This window comes from Temnothorax nylanderi, unplaced genomic scaffold, assembly GCF_030848795.1.
Source record: "Temnothorax nylanderi isolate EJ_2023f unplaced genomic scaffold, tnyl_v1.0 TNYL_tig0020_pilon, whole genome shotgun sequence".
Classification (NCBI taxonomy): domain Eukaryota; kingdom Metazoa; phylum Arthropoda; class Insecta; order Hymenoptera; family Formicidae; genus Temnothorax; species Temnothorax nylanderi.
In genome coordinates, this window is record NW_027249082.1 from 1,748,341 (window position 1) to 1,773,327 (window position 24,987).

At 40.7% G+C, this 24,987-nt stretch overlaps 4 protein-coding genes across 21 annotated transcripts in view; 2 read left to right on the forward strand and 2 right to left on the reverse strand.

Moving 5' to 3' along the window:
- The first annotated feature begins 1 nt into the window (after nt 1).
- Trprs-m (Tryptophanyl-tRNA synthetase, mitochondrial) lies at nt 2–9,636 on the forward strand. The gene is made up of 12 exons (XM_071700044.1): nt 2–148; nt 351–743; nt 827–1,038; nt 1,233–1,469; nt 1,711–1,899; nt 2,214–2,637; nt 2,860–3,136; nt 8,034–8,201; nt 8,272–8,534; nt 8,750–8,871; nt 8,964–9,234; nt 9,346–9,636. The coding sequence occupies exons 3-12, from the start codon at nt 963–965 to the stop codon at nt 9,578–9,580; spliced, it is 2,262 nt and encodes a 753-aa protein (XP_071556145.1). The 5' UTR covers nt 2–148; nt 351–743; nt 827–962; the 3' UTR covers nt 9,581–9,636.
- Nucleotides 3,511–7,441, reverse strand: LOC139769188 (uncharacterized protein C18orf63-like). Its single transcript, XM_071700045.1, has 8 exons — nt 6,243–7,441; nt 5,904–6,057; nt 5,614–5,791; nt 5,313–5,427; nt 5,060–5,156; nt 4,602–4,829; nt 3,863–4,264; nt 3,511–3,813 (listed from the first exon to the last, which is right to left on the reverse strand). The coding sequence occupies exons 1-8, from the start codon at nt 6,383–6,385 to the stop codon at nt 3,715–3,717; spliced, it is 1,416 nt and encodes a 471-aa protein (XP_071556146.1). The 5' UTR covers nt 6,386–7,441; the 3' UTR covers nt 3,511–3,714.
- LOC139769186 (reticulon-4-interacting protein 1, mitochondrial) lies at nt 9,566–11,876 on the reverse strand. Of its 3 annotated transcripts, none has more exons than XM_071700043.1 (7): nt 11,858–11,876; nt 11,267–11,569; nt 10,660–10,901; nt 10,366–10,575; nt 10,186–10,298; nt 9,843–10,110; nt 9,566–9,768 (listed from the first exon to the last, which is right to left on the reverse strand). In XM_071700043.1, the coding sequence occupies exons 2-7, from the start codon at nt 11,514–11,516 to the stop codon at nt 9,661–9,663; spliced, it is 1,191 nt and encodes a 396-aa protein (XP_071556144.1). In that variant the 5' UTR covers nt 11,517–11,569; nt 11,858–11,876; the 3' UTR covers nt 9,566–9,660. The 3 variants fall into 3 exon arrangements, with proteins under 3 accessions (XP_071556144.1, XP_071556143.1, XP_071556142.1); XM_071700042.1 differs by lacking the exon at nt 11,858–11,876 and adding an exon at nt 11,716–11,851; XM_071700041.1 differs by lacking the exon at nt 11,858–11,876 and having other exon boundaries at nt 11,267–11,767.
- A 1,882-nt stretch (nt 11,877–13,758) lies between these two features.
- Sif (still life) overlaps nt 13,759–24,987 on the forward strand; it is a 45,691-nt gene continuing 34,462 nt past the window's right edge. For 3 of the 16 annotated variants that reach the window (XM_071700061.1, XM_071700056.1, XM_071700059.1), the window contains exons 1-7: nt 13,761–14,044; nt 19,256–20,389; nt 22,202–22,386; nt 22,624–22,742; nt 22,982–23,189; nt 23,452–23,705; nt 24,154–24,703. In XM_071700061.1, coding sequence (XP_071556162.1) covers nt 20,220–20,389; nt 22,202–22,386; nt 22,624–22,742; nt 22,982–23,189; nt 23,452–23,705; nt 24,154–24,703 — 1,486 coding nt within the window. In that variant the 5' untranslated portion in view covers nt 13,761–14,044; nt 19,256–20,219. The other 13 variants (XM_071700052.1, XM_071700057.1, XM_071700058.1 and 10 more) reach the window with 9 other exon arrangements.

The following is a 24,987-nucleotide window of genomic DNA, read 5'->3' on the forward strand; positions in this document are numbered from 1 at the left end:
CGCGGCCCAACCCGGGCCGTTCACGTCACGCATCTCATTACCGCGTTCCTAATTAATACGTCCGACGGCACTCTGAAAATAAACGGCCGCGGAAGACGCGTCGGCGCGTTGCTCGATGCCCGAGACCGACGATTCAATATGTTCCAAGGTTTCTTTTATTTTAAATTGCATTTTCTCTCCTATTGAATCTCGTTGAACGTCGTTTATCATCGGCAAGATTCTGTGGAAGTCGCGTGGAAATTTACGATTGCGATATAAAATTAAGTTTATGATTTATTATTGTTCTGATATTTCGTAGATAACATATGTATGTTTTTATGTAAGATCATTTCCATTTTTATCATTTATAGGCTAACTGGGATATTCATATCAACGGTCGAGAAGAATATTAGTCGATAATGTCTAGATCTTTAATTATCCCCAGGTCCCTCTCTCTTTAAAAAAAAAAAGACAAGCGGAAAGAAAATTAGAAAAACTGAAAAGCTGAGTATACTGAACTCGTTGCAGCAATTGTTTTCACTTACAATAGCGGAAAATCTAATTTTATTTTGCACTGATATAATTTAATACGAAATTTTTTAGCATCTTCTTTTCTTTTTTTGTCAGACGTGTGTACAAATCGTAGTCTTTTTTTCTTTAGTAACTAGACGCTTGAAAAAAGGAAAACATTTGCCAACGGATGACATTACGCGGCAATATTTAGGATAGACAATAATAGAAATCAACACAGTATTATACGGAAGGTTAGCGGAGTCAGGACTGCTTTCAATATGTACAAGTGTTATAATAATCTGTTTGATATAAATATAACTGGCAAATTTTTCAGTATGGACAATAACGAGTAATGAGACTCAATCAGGTCTTGCTGTTTAGAGAGAAAGAAAGCTATTGATCTTAGAATCAAAGAATTATCTTGTAAAACAATTTTTTAATGCACCTGATAAGAGTGAAAAGAGGAAAAAATGTTAAAGCCAGGGTCGCACGATAGTGCTAAAAAAATTGTGGAGGCACAGGTGATCGCCGCGATGCAGAAGCAAGGTAAAAACTCTCTTCTCAGTTATATATGGATTAATTAGATGCATTATTAATTGTTTATCAGATCCATAATTAATTGTTACATTTAGCGATGAATGCTTAAAACTGTAAAGCAGTCATTTGTACTCTGGAATTGTATGCGCATTCCGGTTAAATTTGTAAAATATTAAATAAACTCGTGACAAATTTTCTTGAAGGATACACTTTGAACGCCGTAAACAACTACGATGAGAATCTGCTGCATGTAAGCGCGGCGAACGGTTGTCTCGGGATCGTGAGGGAAATTTTGGACCAGAAGGAGAACTGCCGTGTCGTAGATAGGAAGAATAACTTTGGCTGGACTCCGCTGATGCAAGCAATTCGTAATGGGAATGTCGACACTGTGAAATTACTTTTAGAGAAAAACGCCGACGTTAATCAAATGACTTATCTCGGTAAGCAAGCAGCTATTTATAGTTACAGTTAATTCTCAGGATTAACATGACAATTTTAAAACGTCTGCATTGATATCTTTTTAAAGCGAGATTTTTTGAGAAGAAAATAAGTCATTTTGCGTAAAGATTAGGAACACTGTATTATTATGCGATTGAATTGAGAAAGAGAGAATAGTGACGTTGAAACCAAAGCTGTGACGCTGTGCTATTTTAAAAGACTTCTTGTTTTAAATTACCATAGGTATGTCAGTCCTCGCATTAGCCGCTGCGATAAATAAGGAGATGTTCGAAACGGTGTACAACGCCTGCCCGGACGCATTGGCGAACACAGTTAATGATGACATTACTCCACTATGCGTGTGTGCCATGAAGAACGATAAGGAGCTGTTCCTAAGACTATTGGAATTAGGCATGCCGTCCTCGACTACCAGTTAGACGATTTTTCTTTATAAGATTCACACGAACCAACATTTATTTATAATAAAACTTACATTTATGATCCATTGACCCAACTATGTTATGTAAAAAATGGATATGGCATATTCTTTACACTATTGTAACTAAAAATTTGATAAAATGTTAATTACTTTCATATTGCATCACAGAATTTAGTCGTATTAAAAAAGAAAGCATAATTGGTCCTTATCAATTGTAATTTTTATGTTTTTCCATTTTCTCTATCATTATCCGCTTGAAATAAAACGTAAAGAAACTACATTTAAGAAACTTATGTTTTGAGCATAGATGGGTACACTCGCACCATGATGAAACGTTCCACGGTACCGGAAATAGCCACTTTGGCGACCGAAGAACTTCCCACGGATGATTATTGGAATGATACGTCGGATAACATCGAAGTGTTAAGCGAACAGGACATTGATAGTACGACGGAAGATCGTTATACTTTAAATGACGACCAGAGTAAAGGAGAAAAACTCAAGCTACACCTGTTAACCGTAGTTAGGGAGTCCGACAAGCAAATATCACCGAACTTAACGTACGACATGTTTATGTTCCCGAAAATCGCCGATTTTGAGAAGGACAGTTTTATAGAGAAATCGGACATTCTTTCCCAAGATGCGAACGAAAAGACAACGGAAAATGATTTGGAAAAACGTTCTGCGACAAGCAAGGATCAGCCTGAATCATCTTTGGCTGTACTTCAAAGGTAGAAAGGCAGTAACAAGTTTAATAATTATTTACCTTTTTTACATTGAATAAATGATCGTTAAGACATTATTTCTTAGATATATTGTGTGTGTATATATATATATATATATATATATATATATATATACACAATATTTAAATGTTATATATATATATATATATATTTAACATTTAAATATTTTAAAATAATATTTAATGAAACAAATTCGATTCTTTGCAGATTACAGTCGGTACGACCTACGGATATTGACATGAAGAATCTCCCGTGCAATTTTAATGCCACTCTCGGGTTCACGCCCGAATTCAGCCCAGTCAAATCGCCCCATGTGCCTCCGGACGTTAACGAGGAGGACGTGTTTGGCGAAAATACCCCGACGCCGCCGCGTTGCAAAACGCCACCGAAAGGAATGCTCCTGAACTGGCCACAGACGAAAATGATTATGGTACTAAAACGTTTCGGACTCAGCCACCACAGCTCTGTATTTCTCAAAGAGGAAGTATGTTTCTAAAGAAATTGTGCATGAAAAATGTTGAAAAGTAGATAAGCGATAGTATTACTCCTTACAATTATAATAGCTTAACTCATATATTTTGATTGTCATAATTTTAAAATTGTATATACACGATTTGTTTTGTTTTATCCTAGGTGGACTTTGACCTATTTTTAACACTTAAGGATAAAGACTTGATAGAGATCGGTATCGAGTACGAAAGAGACAGACGCGACTTGCTGGAGGCAATAAAGGAATGTATAAACCATAAAACATATTAATATTTGATCATTTTTATTTATAGATCGATACGAATACAATTTGTTGCTGTTTGAATCGGAAATTTTAACGCATTATGATCTTTCTGTTTATGTGTGGTCTAAGAGATAAGTTATTTATAATGAAATTAATTTATAATTTATAACTTTAATTTATTTATTTATTCTGATTTAAAGTTAATTCTCTAATTATTCTATCAAAGATATTTTCTTGTTATACAAATTGTGATACAATACCATGTTTTAGATATAAAAAAACGAGTAATAATAATTGTTATTGAGACGGCAAATCGTAGGAATATTTCCTTAAAAGTTCCTTAACAATTTTTCCTTTAGTTTTTGTTTATCGGGCTTCTCTTCTTTTTCCGTCAACTCCTTCGACATAATATCGTTATTAATTGTTTCCTTATTATATAAAAAAATTACTATAAATTTGCTTGTATAACATATTTACCACGAGAGGTTTGTTCTCGGATTCTTCCTGCTTAAAATAATGCGAGTTGCTTTCATCTTTCTGTACAATTGGTTTGCTGGCCACAGCACTATCTGCGTCGTATAATACCGTTGAAATACTACCAGCAGTTTTAAGCAATTTATCAAAATTACTCGTTGAACACGTTGGACCGATTGCTACATCGAAATCGTCAATCTCGGTCTTGCACGTAAGAGAATCATTAATCCCTGGTAGTGATAATCGCGACCGTTTTGTGGGAATATCGCACGCAATTGCCCGAGACAAAGGCGTCACGCTGCTAATTCTTCTTGATCTTGTACCATATCCTGTATCGCGGGCTGAAAATCTATTAACCCTTGGTAACATCGGTGTACAAGCTATAACAGCTGCTTCATACGTATTCTGCAAAATCAATTACGCATTAAGTAAATATAATAACAGTTATCAGGCGTACCGATTTAATCTGATTTTTGTAATTTTATTTAGATTCAGACATCTATTAATATATATATATTAATATATCGTATTAAAAATGTGTTTCTCTTAAACATATTTTTGTTTCCCTCAATTATATTATATTGATTCTTCTAAATGATAGTAGCAATTAACATGCTATTTTACGTGGAAAATGAAATATATTAGTTTAAGCTTTAAGCTGTAAGAATTGCTAGCGAGAAGTTTATCGAGAGAACCCAAAAACGAAAATAGATATAATGATATATGCAGTTCCTATTCTTACCACCGGGCATACGTCCAATTGCTGCCCGCATAATTTCGTCACTCTTCCTCTTAGATCTCCCGCAAATTTGTAAATCCTGGATACCGGATCCATCGTAAGCGGAAGAATTTGTAGAGGACCTGAGGTCAAGCACGTTTCAGGATATACGAAAACGCTCGACTTGAAATAGAAGAACTCGAGATCGTAAAATAAGAGTCCTTCCTCGTAATCTGGCAATATATAGCCGTGCTAAAATAACGAGATCAAATTGCTCCTTATAATAGTTTACAAATACAAAGTTATATTTGCCGATTAATAATATTAGCAAATAACTTGATCAAATCTATTTTCGAAGAACCAATTATTTTTTGTACATTATAGCTAATTTTTATTTCAGCGGGAATAGCAATACGTTAACAAAATCGATAAAATTATGCTTAGGAGATATTAGTTTTGATGAGTTATTAACAGATTTGCACCATATTTTTCCAATACGCGCGCAGGTCCTCGTAATCCTTGAACAGGTACTTTTTCTTAATTTCTCTCGATATGCTCAACACATTCGCCATTTTCAAGCTACAAGTAGGTGTTTACAGAATTGTTAGATGCAGTAACTTACACATTTAAGTGATTAATTATAATATAAAGACTGGCGCAGAATTTATTTTATGACAACGATTTATATACAATATATATTAGCGACATTCATAGAATTTCTACATTATTTTTTACCTCGGTAGGACGCGTACTGGCGGCTGCAAATCATGTTGAAGAGGACGCATGGTATTCAGTCTTAAGAATGGTATTTTGAGATTTACAGCTTCCACGTGAAACTGAGCGCTGTTGTCTACAAATATTTATCTCTTTTAATTTACAGCTATCTATTTAACGCTCTAAATCTTCTACATATAATAATCTAATTTATTCTATTCTTTATGTTAAAGAAACCTTTATATATAGATATCTCTGTGCATATGCAAAAACGTATACCGCATATCTAACGCTATTATCTTTTTGAAATCAGGGATCGTACCGCGGATGTCTTTGATATTCAGCGTGATCGCTTTGACGCTTCCCGTTGAGCTGAGAAAATCTTGTCCCTCGACGAGGTACAGCCCGACTTTGTTCCACTGCGGTGCCAGGTTGTATTCCACGGTGTGGAGTAGACACGCCTTGTAAACGTAAGTCGGAACGGGGTCGAGTAGATCCATCTGCATAATATTTGCATGTCGAGATTAACGAGCAAGATTGATCTCGCGAGAGATCCTACATTTTGCGGAGAGACAGACAGCAAAGCCACGATGAGTCTTTGCGGACACGTACCACCTGTATGTCGTGGGCGTCACAATGGTCCCGGAAGGTACAGCTTTCGAAAAGATCCTTGGTGGCGATAATGTAAAGGGAACCGCCGGCCTCGAGTAGTTTCCGATTAGTTATCGGGGCGGCCATCGCCTGGGGAGTCTCTCGAAGAAATTGCCTGAAAAATCGACATTTCCTTCTTAAGATCGAGCCGGACGAACTCGTTGGAAATCAATGATCTTTCGCTTTAAATTCGCGAAATGTCCCAACAGGATTGGAAACGATGGAAACGTATATAATACTATAATTGTATACTATAATACTACACGTATATAATACTAATCGTATCGTTGTTATACGTGCCGACACTTAAGCTTGTTTCCGCAATGGTCGGAATAGATCATGTGCATAGGATTGTTCTCGGAATTTACGATCTTGCAGATCGCGCAGCAGAGATCGTCCTTTTGCGGGACAGTGACGTTGAAGATTTTCACGGTGGAGACCATAATTAGCTTTCAATCGGACGTAGAAAATGAGATTGTTCTGCGATGAAATACGATTTCGCGTGTGAAATGAGGAGACAGGGCGATATCTGTATTTTTATAAATTTACTTTTTACTATAAAAAACAGATTAATCGATCAAATAAGTAAAAGCGATAACAAGACGAGCGATTTATTAATTGCGCCAGTCGCAAAACATCTCCTTTCATATAATTCAGACTGTAAAATTAACCGATACTTTAACTTTTCGTAATTAAACGTTCTCGAAAAAAATTACTGGTTTTATTAAAAAAATTATATGATTCAAGAAACCATTCGTATCTCTTATTAAATGTAAACTTTCTTTTCTTAATTATGAGTCTCGAAATGTATTTCTCCGTCCGCTTATTATTTCTCGTACTTTGGATGGAAAGTAGGAGCCAACTTCTACTTGCTTTTTGCAAATGCACATACGATTGTTAGAAATTAATTGTCGCTAATGCGTTTGGATTTCGAATTTAAAAGCCCGTTTGTGATTGGCTGAAACATTGGCAGAACTGGCGCAACCAATAAATGTTTTATCTGCGCTTTCTGCATTCAAAAATTATTGCATACCAATTTCTTTAAACAAATAAGCGTTAACATTTAGCGTTGCTTTGTGTCGAGCATTTCGTGAATCATACTGTATTTTCTCGTAAGATATCTTTCAGATATCTTTACGTATAGCGGCTTTTAAAAGCGCAATATAAATCCTGTTCTTTGTAGCTGCTCTGTATTATACTTCCTACACCTAAATTGAGACAAATATATAAATTGGCATTGGATAAAAAAGGAGAAAAGATAAACGTACAAAAAGTGCAGCTACAACGAACCCTGTGCCCTGTAGTGCAGGAGCAGTGCAGGTAATCGAATTCATGTAGAATAATCGCGGTATCAAAGGGCCGGTTGTTCTTTCCTGTTAGTGAACTAACTAATAGTTAAATCATATGTCTAACTTTGTCTAATTTGAAGGAAGGACAAAGACATATATATGATTCAACTATTTAGTTTACGAACAAGTTGGAACAACCGGCCCTTAACCTCACATTCGACACGTTAATAAAGTCGCGTGGTTCGATCCCGGTCTTCATCCTTCATCCTGCATATCCCTCGATTAAGAGGTGGATTCCCTGTTTAAGGAGAAATTTAAGGATTAAAGATCCGCAAGGATTAATAATCCGATTAAGAATTTAAAGAAGAAAGGGTTGAAAATAGTTGTTAAACTAGACCTGTGCCGTATTGCCCAAAGGAGAAGCAGAAGGCTTTAATTTCCCTCACCCGAGGGATAATTTAAAAAAAAAGTTAATAAAGTCGATATTATTTGAAACATGCTGAAAATATTTCGAGCTGAGAATGCCCGTCTGGGAAGAACTCGGTTAGCGAAGCCCGAGGGTTTCAGAAAATGTAGCAAGCAGGTTCGATTACGTTTTGTCATCTATAACTTCACTTTATAACTGAAACAATTATTCTTGTGAGATAGATAAAATTAGTGCTTAATTAATTATACAAACGTGTTTAAAGCACTATAAGAATTATTACATTTTAAGGAAAGTTTTATTTATTACGTTGATTGTTTAATGGAAAATTGGTTAGTGTAGTGATTTGTGCTAAATTTGCTTTTCTATGTTTTGCAGGCAACGCAGATTAAGTATCCAAAGAGGATATTCTCCGGAATTCAGCCTACGGGAATCGTACATTTGGGAAATTACTTCGGTGCCATTGGGAGATGGGTGGAATTACAGAACTCCGGCGAAGCAGTTATGTGCAGCATAGCGGATTTGCATTCCATTACTTTGCCCCAAGTAAAATTACGGTAGATCAAGTTTCTATATTCCATCCGTTATCGCCCCGTTGACAATACACAATTTGTAGAATCCCCAAAAATTGAGAGAGAATATTCTACTGACAACCGCGACCCTGATAGCGTGTGGCGTAGACTTCAAGAGGAGTATCTTGTTTCGACAGTCCGACGTATCGATGCATGCGGAACTATGTTGGATCTTATGCTGCATCACGACCATGGCGAGGCTGGCGCACCTACCACAATTCAAGGAAAAAAGCGAATCCTTGAAGAATGTGCCTCTAGGCTTATATATTTACCCCGTTCTACAAGCAGCTGATATATTATTGTACAAGCAAGTATCTTGACGCTGGATATGTAAAATAATTTTCAATTATATGTCAATACTTCAGGAGATAAATCTAGAAGTCAAAACATGTGAATATATAATAGGTATACATTTATTTCGGAGTTTATTAAATTGGTCTCCTGAAGTATTAATATAATTAAAAATTATCCCATTAATTTTTACGCACTGCAATGAAGTATATATGTAGATTTTTCCTTCAGAGCAACGCACGTTCCCGTTGGGCAAGATCAAGCTCAGCATATTCAATTGGCACAAGACTTAGCGCAGATATTTAACAGACAGTTTGGACAAACCTTCCCGATACCACGTACCCTTATTAGTGGTAAGTTTCTGAAGCAGTAATTTCCGAAATTTAATCGCGTTAATTTTGATTTTGAAGATATCGACTAACGAGTAAAATTTTTATACTTTAAGACGGCCCGAGCCAGAGAATAAAGTCTCTACGTGACCCTACGAAAAAAATGTCAAAATCACACACAGATTCCAAGTCCAGGTTAAACATCTTGGATGAACCTGATGTGCTGTTGAACAAACTGAAAAAAGCTATTACTGACTTTACATCCGAAGTGACTTACGAGCCAGAAAAACGACCAGCAGTGACCAATTTGATTAATATACATTCTTTGTTCACCGGGAAGACTCCGGAGGAAATATGTAAGGAGGCCGAAGGTTTAAATACAGGACAGTAAGTATTTGATGAACATTATATCTTATTTTATAATATTTATTGGAAAAAGTGATTACTTCCGGAAACTTTCATAAATGGATTATTATGACTTATTTTGGTTTTTAATAGGTACAAATTGGTGGTAGCAGATGTAGTGATAGAAAAATTATCTCCAATTCGTGAGGATATATTGAAATTAACCAAAGAACCCGCCTATTTAGATAAGATTTTGAAGGAAGGTGCAGAAAGGGCCACAGAACTTGCGACAAACTGTTGGACGGAAGTTATAGAAAAAGTTTTTTCTGGTAATGGTATACAGGACATGAAAAGTATGACAAATACTGAAACGTTATGTAGAACATAATTATTTATTGCTGATAAGCCACACTATTTGTAAAAAATATATTAATTTTATATATACATTAGTGTGTTTAATACTGTTTACTATCTCATGTCAATTACTAGTTTGCCTCTTAAATGGCCTTGCTTCAGTCTCTCATATGCCTGTGGCAAATCTTGAAAAGGGTATACTTGCTGAACGACAGGTACGATCTGCAAACCACAGAATATAAAATTACAGAATCTCTAGTAAGAGATAAAAGCATGTCGAGAATTTCTGTACACACCTTTTCGTTCTCGACAAGCTCTTGGAGAACATTAATCCCTGTCTGGGAGGGCATAAAAAATCCCCATTTAACACAGCTCTTGTTTCCTTCCTTTGGAATATTGAACTTTAGAAGATCTCCAAGGTTCTGTGCCATTCCTACGACTAGCCCATGATGATCAAAATTTTTTAACAGTGGCGAATTTAATGCTATGTAAGTATTGTGTGGATATCCTTTCATTCTGACATACTCTGGACCTTGATTCGCGCAATCTAAGATGATGTCATACCTGCTTACAAATGTAATAATCGTACATGTATCATATGTTATATTTATTACAGTGTATTTTACTATAAAAACTTACGGTCCCTCTGAAAAAATGTCTGCATCGGCATCGTCTCGTTTATAATCAATGACAGTATCAGCACCTAAATTCTGCAGCATCTCTACAGCGTCACTACTGCACGTGCTGATTACCTAAACAAATTTGATGCTTTACACGTCGCCGACGCCCTAATGCAATATATGCAGATTAAATATTTACATGCATGTCCCAAGCTTTTAGCAGCTGTATAGCCAAAGTACCGACTCCACCCGAACCTCCCATGACCAGGACGCGTCTGTTCAATCTCGTAACTATCGTCGTTTTGTAACATAGCCCGCCTGTGATCCACAGTGCAGACCACGCAGTCAGTCCGGCGTACAGGATACTCGCAGCTTCGATATAAGACAATTTCGGAGGGCGTGGATTTACCTTGCAAGAAAAATAGGTAATGCTGTAATCGCAAGTTATATATTCGTCGAATATTTAATGTATTAAGAATGAAATGTGTCTTACTAAGCTACTGTTAACCACAACGTAATTCGCGTGACAGCCCTGTTGTTCGATTGGGACCACTCCCCAAACTTCCTCGCCTAGTTTAAACCTGTCGCCTACATCATATCCTTTTGATACAACCACCCCTGCGAAGTCTCTACCCAATGTCAGCGGCAAATCTAATTCTTGGAATTGGCCCCAGGTTCCAGTGGTCAAACTTTTGGTTTTACGCATAACATTCAGGAGAGTATTACCATAGCCATCTGCAATAAAAAAAATGATGTGCTGTCTTTTTATTGTAATTCTTAAACGTTACAGAATTACACCAATCTTTTGTCAGTAGTAAAAGTAGCGATTAAGAATTTATAAGTGACGCAACTCAAGGATTAATAAGAAACCTTATTAAAATATCCTAGCATTAATTTAGATATTTATATGGCTTGTATAATGCAATATGCAAAACTCATACAAGTTAATTATATCTCTATACACGTTCAACCAAATTATCTATACACGTTCAGAGCTACAGATTGTAACATTAGACTTGCAGTCACACATGTGTCAACTTTAAATTTCATATGCCACTTTCAAGATAGAAGACACATGAAATCGAGCAGGAATAGAGTACCCGTCATCGCGACGTCGATGGGATTCACACTAGCTGCTTCGATCTTCACCAGGACGTCAGTGGGATTCGTGATCACCGGCATCCTGACGTTAGAGAGTCTCAGATCCTCCAGGCCATTATATGAGTGTATCTGCCAGGCTTGCATCCTGTCGCCTGGATTCTCCTTGAGGTCGACCGGCAGCCTCGACAGAGAGCGAAGGTGCACCGTTCGAACGGTGCACCTTAGTCCTAGAATCGCCTTCTGCAGCATCTCTCTCGCGAATACGATGCTGCGTCAAACGATATTGGAGGTTAGGAATCCACCTGTAAACACGAGGTTTCCCCTTGTTTACTTTTAAACACTTAACATCTGCGTTGTTAATTTTTATGCGTTTTCAGGTTAGACAAGAAAAGCACAAGTAGATGAGAGAAAATGAGATAACGGGACAAAATCGCGCATTTTGATTTACATCGTTGAATAGATGCTCCGGAGTGTCCGGACTGCTCCGGACGATCCGTCACGTGTCACTCGAATCGATTTAAAAGCCTGTCTGACTCGTCTTTTTCCACTTTGCGTTTAAAAATAAAACACGTGCTTCAGCCCTGTTTTACCTTTTTTAAAGAAGAAAAGCGAGCAATGCACAAAATGCAATTAATAGAGCTGATTTCCGTATTTTATATACTATACGTTCGCTGTTCTCTTTCTTAAAACAGAATAAAGTCTTATCACGAATACAGCTGCGTCGTGATAAGATATCTTATTGCTTAAATGGTGGAAATATTATAAATCAGCAAATAAAAATCAGTATTGCATTTAAATCGATCATTGTAACTTTAGAAATTTTCCTCGACAGTTTCCGGATCGATATAAATATGCAAAATGAGATATTGACAAATAGATATTTAAAATTAATATAATTTATAGCTTATTTAATTTTAAAATAACTCTATATTTTCATTCTCTTTCGCTCTCAATAAAAACTTTTCTTGCAAAAGTGGTTCTTGAGATGGAAAAACTTTCGAGTTGATCTGCAAGTGGAAGAGGTCCGTTTCTAGTCAGACGTGGCGTGTTTTTGCTACAGGAGACGTATCTATCTCTTCGCTTGTCGCGACTAGGTATCACGAAGGGGAAAAATGAAGAAAGGAGTAAGATAGTAGAGCGAAAGATAGTAAGCAGAATTATTTATAACAGTATTTATTAAGACATTCTTTGTACAAAAAATGCCAATTTAGATATCGTTATTTGTATTTAGAAAAGGCAGGTACGTTCACCAAATCGCACGAATCACGCGTTGGAACTACGTAAACGCGTTAAATTGTATTAGGCGATTAGACGGCGAAATAAAATCGCGGCGCAGGATACGACGACTCCCGCGGATGCTGGGTCCCCTCCGGATGGTCGGCGCGCGCGTGCCTCGCATCGATCGCCGATCGCTATGGTTACTCGTCAAGCGGCTTGACAGCGACGGTGATGCCGACAAGGAGGACGAGGACGAGAGCACCGGTCAGCCCTTTGCGTGGCTACGATAAGCGGGGAGCGCGGAATCGATCGACGGGGATCCATGTGCGCTCATCACGCGAGAAGATACACGAAACGCTTCCAAGAGAAAAGAGAGCAAGTCCCTAGAGAAGCCACCCTTCCGTCATGACCCGTTTCTCGCCTCGAGGGGGAAAAAAAACGGAAAAAGGCTTCGAGATCTCGGCTAAGGGAAACAGACCGAGCGAGCGAGCGACGAGGGCGGCGATGCGAAAGGGCGCGAGTCGCAGGGTCGTGTTTAAGGCTGTCGGAATGCGCGCGAAAGAGAAACCCTCCGCTAAATAATGCATAAATCAAAGTCTATCTCTAATTAGTAATGAACGTCAAGACACGACGAAATATTTTCTCGTTGCCGATCCATTTCTCATTATTTAGTTCCTGTCCATATAACAATAGTTTAAGGGTTCTCGCGATCGTAGTCTCACCCCTGAGTCAGTAAGGGAGACGGTCTTGGCTACGCGCGCGCGAGAGAGACGGAGACAGAAGACAGAGAGAGAGAGAGAGAGAGAGAGAGAGAGAGAGAGAGAGGGAGAGAGAGAGAGAGAGAGAGAGAGAGAGAGAGAGAGAGAGAGAGAGAGAGAGAGAGAGAGAGAGAGAGAGAGAGAGAGAGAGAGAGAGAGAGAGAGAGAGAGAGAGAGAGAGAGAGAGAGAATCGCCGCGGGGTACTACAGCGAGAAGAAGGACGGGACGGAGAGAAAGAGGGAGCGAATTGAGATGGAGTTGCGAAAAGGGGTTGGCGGGAGGTGAGGGCGCGTATAGTGGGGCGCATCGGCGCGGCACGTCGCGGCGTAACGGGAGGGTGGATGGGTGGACGGCGCGCGAGGAGGGGGCGCATCGCGGGCGCAACGCGAGAGAGGATATTGACATTTTCGGCCCGTGGGGCGCGCATCGCGGCGGAGGCAGGGGGTGCGCGCTGGGAGGGTGGCGGCGGCGGGGAACAGGTGGGGGCCGGGGAACGGGGTGCGCGCGCGACGGGGCAGTCGCCTCTCCCTGCTGGATCCTGCAGTATCCATGGCTACGTCGTCCGCGAGGATTTCCCGCGAAAGACCGGAAGCGTGATCGCACGGCGAGGTTCGGGGCCCGTCGCCAGCCACGGCAGCGAGGGGGAGAGCGAGTCAGCGAGCGGCGAGATAGCAGCAGCAGCCAGCAACCAGTAGCCAGCAGCAGCAGTAGCGACAACAGCGACAACAACTGCGACGGGGGGTGCCTTCGGGAGCGGCACCCGGGTAGTTTTCTCCGATCGTTCGTCGCGTCTTGTCCCGGTGGGTTTCGCGAGGATCTCCCTTTCTCTCTCTTTCTCTCTCTCTCTCTCTCCCTCCATCTTCTTCTCTCCTATTTCTTACTCCGTCTTTCTTTCCCTCTCCTTCTCGTTGAGAATAGGGTGGATACCGTGCCTCATCCCAGTTTTCCCCCCGGGACCGTCTCCCCCTTCCCTCGGGCTACCGCGGGGGCCACGTAATCCTCCGGCCCCGCCGCGCCGTCCCCGTACCCCGTCGTCGCCGTCGCCGCCGCCGCCCACGACCTTCTCTCCGACTGTCGTGCGCGGCGCTTCCAGCATCCCTCTCGAACTGTTCTCCGTTTGTCTCTCCTCGCCGCGGTGAGGACTCTCGCCCGCGACACCCAGACCAGGGCTCCTCCTCTCGGGAGCGGCTGGTCGAGACGCCGGTCTGTTCAGCCGAGTGTCTAGGAAGCCGAGGAGGAAGCGTCGCCGTGTCGGTGAGTGTGAGTCATCGTCACGCGGACGGGCGAGAGGGTTGGTGGAGGATAAAAGGGTGTAACAGCAGATAATAGAAAGACGAAGAGTGAGCGAGAAAGAGAAAAATGCAGAAAAAGAGAGGTAGATAAATAGATATAGCTATAGATGTAGATAGACAGTTAGAGACGTCGAGGGAAACGGGACCAGGGCGGAAATACGACGAAAGGCCGGGAGAGACGGGAAACACAGGAGAGACGTTCTCTCCCTTCGTCGGTAAGGTGGTGGGTGGCGCGGGGCGTTGATCGTACGTATACACCGGTGCTGCTCTGGTAGTGGTGATGGGTAGTGGTGCCGTTTGGTGGTGATGGTGGTGGTGGTGGTAGTGGTGCATCCCGCAGTGTGTTTACCCAGGGTGAGATGCCTCTCGCGCGCGCGACTAGGCGGAGTCGCACCTCTTCGTCCGCTCCCGCTTCCGCTTTCCGCGTCTCCCCGTGACCGCTTCGCGACGAGGCACAGTGGGCGACGTGTACCTCTAACCGTGACCCGTTCTCTTTCTCTTTCTCTCTCTCTCTCTCTCTCTCTCTCTCTCTCTTCTCTCTTCTATTTCTCTCTTTCTCTTCTCTCCACGTATCTACCTACTTACTTCTCGTACCTAACGTTGACGTGTCAGAAGAGGCGTTGCCGCGGCGGCTGCGAGCAGCCTCCACCCTCAAGGAGGAGAGGACTGGATACCTGGATATAATCTAATCCCTCGCTGATGTTGTTGTCTCGTTCCGGAAGGATCTCTGTCTAAGGACACGTCCCAGGTATCAGTTCTGCGAGTCGATAACGATCACGAAGCTAGATACGAAGGCGTTGGCTCACCTCGCGCCGCTTCTCCGTCCGCGCTTCCCACAGGAAGAAACGACATGAAGCTCCCGTGACCTTCGGCACGTTTGTGCGGAGTTTCGATTCGGTGAAGATATCTGACCAGTATCGCAAACACGGATACCTCGAGGGTCAATGTAAATACCAGTGAAAATATGTATCTAATCTCTTGATGTTTTCGATTTTTGCTCAGTGTCACGGTGTGTCTTGCTTGTCTTCTTTACAGTTATCCGAAAAGATCTTCGGTTCGCGAATACATCTACGGATAAAGACTTGAGTTGATAAAACCCACCAAGAGTGAAGTGAAGGCGTTGGCTCTATCCTCAAATGTTTTTGTGCGTCCTGGAGGAAGTGTATGAATTCTTTATGACTCTCTTGCAGTTCTGTGCGGCGTTTCGTCCAGTTTAGTGACGGGAATATTCAGTTTTAAGAATATCTCCACTTTCTGCAGGAATGAGAGAGAGGAACGAATATCGGTGAATACAACCCTGATTCTTTTTTCGTATCTTAAATTTAATGATCATTGATAATATAATATATGTTAAATTAATTTTAACGGACGATCTTTGCGGAAAGATATAAAATCTTCCTGGTCTTTTTTGTGCTAGAAGTAAATGCATTTTCTTTTTTTAAATTGGCGATGAAATTACGAGATATGCATTCTAAAAGAAAAAATATATATATATATCTGATGCGTGATAGTTTTACCTAATATTGATTATCGACGTAGGTAGAAACATGAAAGGTTGCTGTTTGGACACGTGCTGGTATCAGTTCTGTGAATCGATAACAATGGAAGGATATCCAGGCATTAATCATTTTCTTTTTTTCCCTCGTAAGTCTTAGGAAAGAAAATATATAACTCGAAATAAACGTTCGATTCACTTTAATATTGTTGAACATATTAAGTCTTTTCGTTCATATCATTCACATTAAACTATCTATCAAAATTCTAAGTGAATAAGAGAGAAACAATTGTTTATCTTCATTCTAATTAGTCGCGTTTGATTGGTAAAAACGCTCCTATTGCAAAGGCTAATTTTAAGCTTGTGAAGAATCAGATACAAGTTTTTTTAAAACAATTATACTCTATGTATTTAAATCACGTATATTGTGCAGTATTTAAATTTTTAAAAATTATTTTAAATCTTTCTTTCTATCTCTCTTTCATCGCAATAAAAATCTCTTTATATTAATAATTGATATTCTTATAATATATTAATATTAATATTAATATTCTTTTTAATTTAAAATATTCTAATATTCCATTTTACATATTCACCAAGAATTTACGAGTTTAATTGCCGCAAGTAGCGTGTCCACCAGTCAAACGCGGCCGGGCGGAGTAAGAACAGATAATCCTCCGGCTCACCTGGACTGTCGGACATACGACAGTGCTCAACACCATGGAGGTCCGGTTTCACACGAACGGATAGCACGAACGTGCCCCCGCCATTCATGTTTAGCCACGGACGACGCGTAACCGCATCGCCGCCGAAATCGATATAGTGTTTAGAGAATCCTCTCTCTCTCTCTCTCTCTCTCTCTCTCTCTCTCTCTCTCTCTCTCTCTCTCTCTACCTTCACATCCACGTCTAACGTCGGCCGTACACCTACCCGGCTTTCGTCTCGGGTGACGAGCGGACCCCCAAGCTTGACTACGGCTTCCTCCCTACGTGTCTTCACTCGATGCTACGCCCACGCCAATCGTATTTATCGGGCAAATCACTGGTGATTCAGGAGCCCTCATTCTCCCCCTTTCTGCACGTCCCGATATACTTGTTCTCGGTCCGCTCGTGCATGCCGATTACGATGACGACGACAACGGCGGCGGCAGCGTTGTTGTGATTTTTGCAGACGGCAGACACACAACCGCGATTTTCCGCCGTCTCCGTCGCCCATAATTAATCCTTTGAGACCCGGTGGTCATGGGTGCACGCACCGTTTGACATTTATCCTCTCTCTAATCGTGGGTCTCTCATCCAATTAAGCGGCATACACGCGTCGCTCGTGGATCCGCGCTTTTGCCCAGACGGAGGCCCGATGATGTAAAAAGCTTAGGTAACGACAGCCGTTCGGTCTAAAAATAATTTTCCGCCTTCGGCTCGGCTGCCCAGGCACGGAAACAACGTGTGAAGTTTACCGAGTCTGGTTGGTTGTAGAGGTGGATGACCAATTAATGAAAGAAACTCTATACCTATGTAATCTGTTTTATTTAACATATAATAATTTATCTTTGGTAGCATCTCCACTGTTCATGGCGCATTGTTGTTAAAAAGCTATCGTAATAATTATTAGACACCCTTATGTATTGTTATATTGATTGTTATATTGACATCTGAAATTATCAAGAAGATTAACGTTACAACGATGAACGCATCGCTGGACGTATCTTTAAACGACTGGGACGATTGTTCACGTGTCAATTTTGCACGTACATATGTAGAACGAGCACACGATTGAAAATAACTGCCAACTGCATTGGTATCTCTAATAGGAATGTTCAACCTGGATCCAGAGGATCCAGACTTCCCTATCTTCTTGTAATGGATATTGCTAGATGAACATTGCGAGAGCCCAGAATGCTTCGGCATTGTCGAGAGCACCCTCGGAAGAAATGATGTATTGCGTGACCGACAAGAGCGGTTCAGTAACCCTCCGGTGGCGCTACCCCTTTTATTATCCGCGACACATCTGCACAATGCCTCGCGCTGTTGACCTCCCCTCTGACGTTGACGGCTTGGCCCGAACGCCACGATAAAATCGCGCTCGCTAATCGATAGCACGTCGTGAAGGTATACGTCGTCAAGAAACGTGAATGGAATGTGAGAAAATGGTATAAAAAACTAACGGAGCGAGCGTTGCTAAAGTTATTTAACATCGGGAAATTTTAGCCGGGATGAACGGGGCGAGTGGTAGCTTATATCCTCCCGAAAGTTCGCCCGAGATGGGTTTAGTTTACCGAAGTTTAATTGATCCCCGACGCATCTCCGAAGCTCTGATAGATATTCATAGTATTATAAATTAGTTAATTATTTGTTGAAAAATTCAATATCGCTAATATGTTAATAAACTTGAGAGCGAACTTGCAACTTATATAAATTGGATTGACGAGGTCTGTCTGATTCCTAAGTGATTACGACAGCTGTATGGTCAGCCGTATCCTCAAGCTCATCTACTTGTCATATATTGAGCTAAGCAAAAGTTTATAATTTTCTCCTGTAATTTTTAAACTTATTAGTCTATTTATTCTTTTGGAAACAATACTTTCTGTGTAACTTTAATTGATAAATAATTTAACTTTTGTTTGTGTCTGACCAAAGCTGACCGTTACCACTAATTGAACTGCGATTAGTTAAATGTATTTGTATAATTTTACAAATGGCTGATTTAAATTAATTGTTACATTAAATATGGATATAACATACATATTACTATTGAATAATAAGCTAGATTTGTAAATAATTAATGAAAAATTGAACTGTACATAAAAAGAAGAAATGTGATCGTCAGTCTGATCTTAACGTCTGTTACTACTACTTGAAACTAGTAAATTTTAATACCTACGCAATGTACATGTGATTCTACATTAATTTAAAAGCTAGTTTATTGCATATTAGCTCATGTCATAAAACATGCAAAATAGATTAAGTTTACTATAAAATATATCACAAATGAATTAATTATTGGACAATAACATAGAACTATATGCAATGTGTTATATGCGTGAATATGTATTTCATTAAAATAATTTATTTTTACTAAATTAAATGCTACATAATTGCGTTACAGAAAAATAATATTTTCCAAAAATATAATTCACAAAAAATTTTCTTGCACGCAAAAGTAAATAATTGGTAAGTTACTAAAGTGATTTTTCTTACGACTAATCAATTCGTGTCTGTTCGCAGCGATCATGCCAGGGACGAGCTGATGACTATCGACGTCTGCAATGATGTGACAATAAAGATACCTCTTTCCACTCTCCGATAACTCTGGGATCGTCTCTATTACACACAGTGCTTCACAATAACACACACGAATCGAGGATCAAAACGCGCAAAAAAAGCAACGTCAAACCGCCGACCGTGGTCGGCGTCGTGGAAATCGGTGCCAAAAGTCGACAGAGACAAGCCGTACGAGCCAGCCCCGCGAAAGTGTGTCAAAGAGGGACCGAAGGGGGTGAGACGGAGAGAGATAGAGAAAGGGAAAAATATATAGACACAGCGAGAAGGATCAGGCCGGATATCCTGAAGAACGGAGAGGACAGGACGGGTGGATACGTGCTAAGGCGTGTCGAGCCGGAAACACGAACGGGCATCACGAGTACAGGGTGGTGGTGACGCAGGCAGAACGGTGGTGGTGGTGGTGGTGATGGTGGTGTGGCGGCAGGGCAGGCAGGTGGCGGGATCTAAGCCGGAATAAGAGCAGTTAGAATGGGCAACAAGCTCTCCTACAGTTGCGCACCCCTAATCAGATCAAGAATCGAGGATCAAAACGCGCAAAAAAAGCAACGTCAAACCGCCGGCCGTGGTCGGCGTCGTGGAAATCGGTGCCAAAAGTCGACACAGACAAGCCGTACGAGCCAGCCCCGCAAAAGTGTGTCAAAGAGGGACTGAAGGGGGTGAGACGGAGAGAGATAGAGAAAGGGAAAAATATATAGACGCACCGAGAAGGATCAGGCCGGATATCCTGAGGAACGGGGAGGACAGGACGGGCGGATACGTGCTAAGGCGTGTCGAGCCGGAAACACGAACGGGCATCACGAGTACAGGGTGGTGGTGACGCAGGCAGAACGGTGGTGGTGGTGGTGGTGGTGGTGTGGCGGCGGGGCAGGCAGGTGGCGGGATCTAAGCCGGAATAAGAGCAGTTAGAATGGGCAACAAGCTCTCCTGCAGTTGCGCACCCCTAATCAGATCAAAGACGTATCGGTACGAGGATAGCCCATGGCAGGCCGGTGCCAGGGGCGGGATGGGCGGCGGCGGAGGACGCAGGGGTGACACTGGCCACTTGCTCAGGTGCGGAAGCTTAAGAGAGAGGAAGAGGTGCGCATACCATACCATTCAACCATTCAATCACTCTCCATTCGACCATGTTACCACTCTTTCTCTTCGATGATTACCATACACCCTTGACTATATGCATTATACTGACTCTCTCTTTCTCTCTCTCTCTCTCTCTCTCTCTCTCTCTCTCTCTCTCTCTCTCTCTCTCTCTCTCTCTCTTTCTCCTTCTTTTTTTCTCTCTTTTTCTCTTTTCTCTTTTCTCTTTCTATTTTTCTCTCCTTCTATCTTCTTTGCTTTGATATTTGTAAGCGGCATGAGAATAATAGATGCGCTGGGCGACGAGAATAAAATGAATAATGATATATTGAATTATTAAAGAAGATAGTATTATAAATATATGGTTAATTTGTCTGATGACAATAATTTAAGCAATTAAGAAGTCATGTAAGAAAGTTGTGAAATACTTACGACTAAAATTAATGATTATCCGTTTATTCAATATACTAATGTCTCCTTTTAGAATTTTTAATTTAAAATTTATTTTGTTGTCAATGTATATATAGAGAAACCTATTGTACATAACATTTAAGAAAAAAAAATCAGTTTGTTTAATGGACAATTCCACGAGAGCCTAATCTTAATTTTTGATCCTAGTATAACTATATCATATTTTATACGATATCATTATTGGTCTTATTTTAGCAAACGCTCTCAAGCGTTTATTTAAAAGATGCAGTTTCCGAAGACCCGGGCTTAATATATTATTTCGTAGCATCTGGTGAGAAGCTATATACCTCTGCAGCCGAACGTCGGATCAGACGTCGCGTTTTATTCACGTCTACCCAGACTGTCTCGCATTTTTCTTATTTATTTCTTTTTTTCCAATTTTACTTTTCTCGCTGTTCTTTCCCCTTACTGTCTTATTTGACCGCGCTTACGTCTTTAGTCCTTATCTTTCTTTCTTTTCTGCTTTTTGTCCGGTTGTTCAAGCTGATAGACCATTCGTCGCGGCCGATAGCTCGTTTTTCTTATTCGAATCGCGATACGCTTGGTTAACTTTGAGTAATATTGCGATCTCGATGTACCCTTCCTTTATTTTCTCGGGTATAGGCTTGAGAAATAATACGCATTTAAGAAAATCGCGCTTCACGTTTGAATAACAGAAGTAACCGTTCTTTTTCTGCTATTTTTGCTTCGCGCTACTAGCCTGGATTTCATTTGAGTTAAGTGAGATGAAAAAAAAAAAGAAATTTATGCTTCGAATACTTTTCTCTCCCTGGCCACATTATTGTTCTCACATTTTTACACATACTTCCCAATTGCACACTTTTACGTATATATACTGTCTACTTTACGCCTCACCACGTGCGCTTCGCATGACTATTAGTATTTTTAGTATCATTATTTTCTCGTCCACTGGTCGGTGTACAAAATTCAATGACGTGTCGTCTGATCGTTTTTTCGAAATTAAAAATAAATATCCACAATTCGTGTAATTTTAATGCAGAAAGAGCTCGGCGTTTACACGGTAAACGCAGATGTTGGATGCATGTATATGCACTTGCGATTTCCCACCGCGTACGACGATTTCTGTTTTATCCGTTTCAAAATAAAGCGACCGACGTCATACGGAAATATTTTTATGCAGTTTCAGCGTAGTATCGACTATCGACAGAGACATAATGAAAATTGAATATACTCTGAATTATAGGTCTTTTCTCGCTGTTTGTCATTTTCTTCGTCACGCCTGCTCTACTTTCTTTCTCTCCTTAGAACTTTCCTTAACAGTGTGTCGATGTTTCGAAAAATTACCGTTGCCGCAATACACGATGTAATGACGAGAGTTTTTAGGCTGTGGGCCGAAGTGTTCCATGTAAACTCGAGCGGGGGTGGGACCGTCAAGTGGCAGCAGGTGTCCGAAGATCTGGTCCCGGTGAACATCACCTGCATCCAGGACTCGCCGGAATGCGTCTTCCATATCACCGCGTACAATAGCCAGGTCGATAAGATTCTAGACGTGCGGTTGGTCCAGCCAGGTGAGCCATAATTACAACAAGTATTTTAAGATACTCTAATTAAATCTCGTTTCTTTATAGAAGAAACACCAACATATACTTATAAAAAAGGATATGTGCGAAGATGTATCTATCTTTGCGGACTGATCTTGCTTTTCAGGATAATATCGCGACGATAATATCGGCGAAGACGGGCACGATTACGGAGTTTAATGCGAGTAATCCTGCTATAATTAATATTACGTAATTGTGTTTAAGGTACACGCATCGGCCAAGCGTCGGAATGCTTCGTTTACTGGAAGGACACAGTGACAAACGACACGTGGGGGCTGAACTTCACGTCTCCCATAGACGCGAAGCAATTCAGAGAATGCTGCGTAAGTTTAGTGATACCACACCCTGAGACATACACGCATTTTGTTACATTATACATCAGTGCCACAACCCTGTTCGCTATCACTCTCTCAACGCGTCTCCGCCTATTTCCTTTCCTCCTTCCGGGTCGCGCCCGAGGAAGTTGTGCGGAGATGATTTAGGGGCGACACACAACAAGTCCGATACAAGTCCGATTCGACTTCTTAGGTCATTTGCAGTCACTAGTTAATTTTCCATACAGTCACCGTCGTTCAAGATTTCAAGGAAAGCGTCCTCTTCTTACTCGTTGAAGCTCGAGCCACCGAACAAGCAGAAGATCAAAACACGCCGAAAGCCGCTGTCGACACCGGCCTCACCGAGCCGTTCCAGAGAACCTCAGTGCACCTGCATGACTCCGGAACAGTTCGCCAGACTGCGCAGCCAAGACACCAGATATCGAAGTCCATGCGGTACGTGTGATTTATAAGATATATCTTATATATATATATATTTCCTCATACTTATTTCTATCTCATTTAAAATAAAATAATTGTAAGACACGTCTCTTTCTTTCTTTATTACTTTTTATTGTATACTTTTACAAATTTGATATACCATAGATAGAATATCATAATATTTCAGAAAAAAATTTCTGTGACAAATAAATATTTATTGTAACACAAATTTGACGTAATTTTATTAACTTGCATTAAATTTATCCGTGTATTTTAGGGCCGTCTACGCTTCCACGGACCATGGGACGATCCACGGAAATGGACATGACGCCGGGACGAGACAAAATAACAGCGGCCACATCCAGCGCATCTCTCTACGACAACGTTAACAATACTAGCGGAACACCTGGGAAAACACCAAAGGCTGGCGACTCGGCCAAGCAGAAGGAGAAGCAGAACGAGACGTGTCAGACGACCCCGAAGACTGCCAACATTGGAATCGGAACGGTCACAGTAGGATCACAGGCAAGAGTCAGTCTCAGCAATACGTATCCTTTTCGATACGCTCAAAATTATAGTGCAAATTCTAAATTCGGAAAAAATCAACTGTTATCTTTCTATAATATTTAAATAATATTATTTAAATTATTTATTTTTATTAAATAATTTAATATCTTAATTTAATAATATTAAGTTAAAACATTAAACTATATACGGTATTGAGTCTTTAGAAGAACTATTTTGATTTTTTATTGTCTTCTTAAAAGCGAAGTGTTACATCCCCCTTTAGCGGCATTTTGAGTAAAACATTAATTTCTAGTCAGAAAACTTTTTTTTATTTTCTTCGTATTTTTCCTATAGTATAGTGTTTTATAAAAGATTAACTCGATTTCTCTTTCATGAAAATTTTAACTACATGTCCTTTATCAAAGTTAGAAAACACTACCTTGAGCTTATCAATAATTCACCCATTCCACAGATCGACAGCCCCGACGACAAAGGTTCCACGATATCGCCGAAGAAGCAGAAGAGCCAGGACACGTCCACGCAGCAGAACGGCATCGAGATGCTGAAGTCGGAGGGCACTCAGGCCGGCGGTACCCTCCAGAGCAAGTTGTTCCACCGCAAGGAACAGCTCCACCACACCAAGTCGGCCGACTACACCGAGCTGGAGATGCAGAACGGCAACCTCTTCAACATCGTCAACAATAATCATGGTCACAGGTCGAAGAGCAAGAGCACCGACGACATGCGGATCGAGAACGCGCAGAACGGCATCAGCCTGGACTCGAACACTCTGAAGCGCATGCTGAAGCCTATGCCGAGCATCGACAGCCCGGTAACGTCGCCGGAGATGACGAGAAAACGTCACAGCCATCACAGCTATCACTACCATCCGAGCAATAACAATCAGAAGTACATGATGCAGGAGGTCGACAACGAGAATTATGCGCATCCGTATCGCGCGCCTTACAACAACAAGTTCCAGGGTTCCAGGAGCGCCCACGACATGAGTCGGCAATACTCCGGTACGATTTCTCCTCGCCGGTATCGCTGATTTACTGTTAATTCTTGTCGTCGTTTAATTCTTTTAATTCATGATCTTTTCAGATAATTTTTAATTGTTTCAATGTCGTCCTGACGTTTTAAATTGCTGCACGTTTCCTATTGATAAATGTCGATATACATATCTACGGTATAATGAGATTTAATAATTTGGATTTAATGAATCAACGAATGTGATTAATGTTTAAGCACTTTGTTAGTTTTATATGCTGTAATCTGTTCTTTAAAATATGTTAAATTTTTAAAT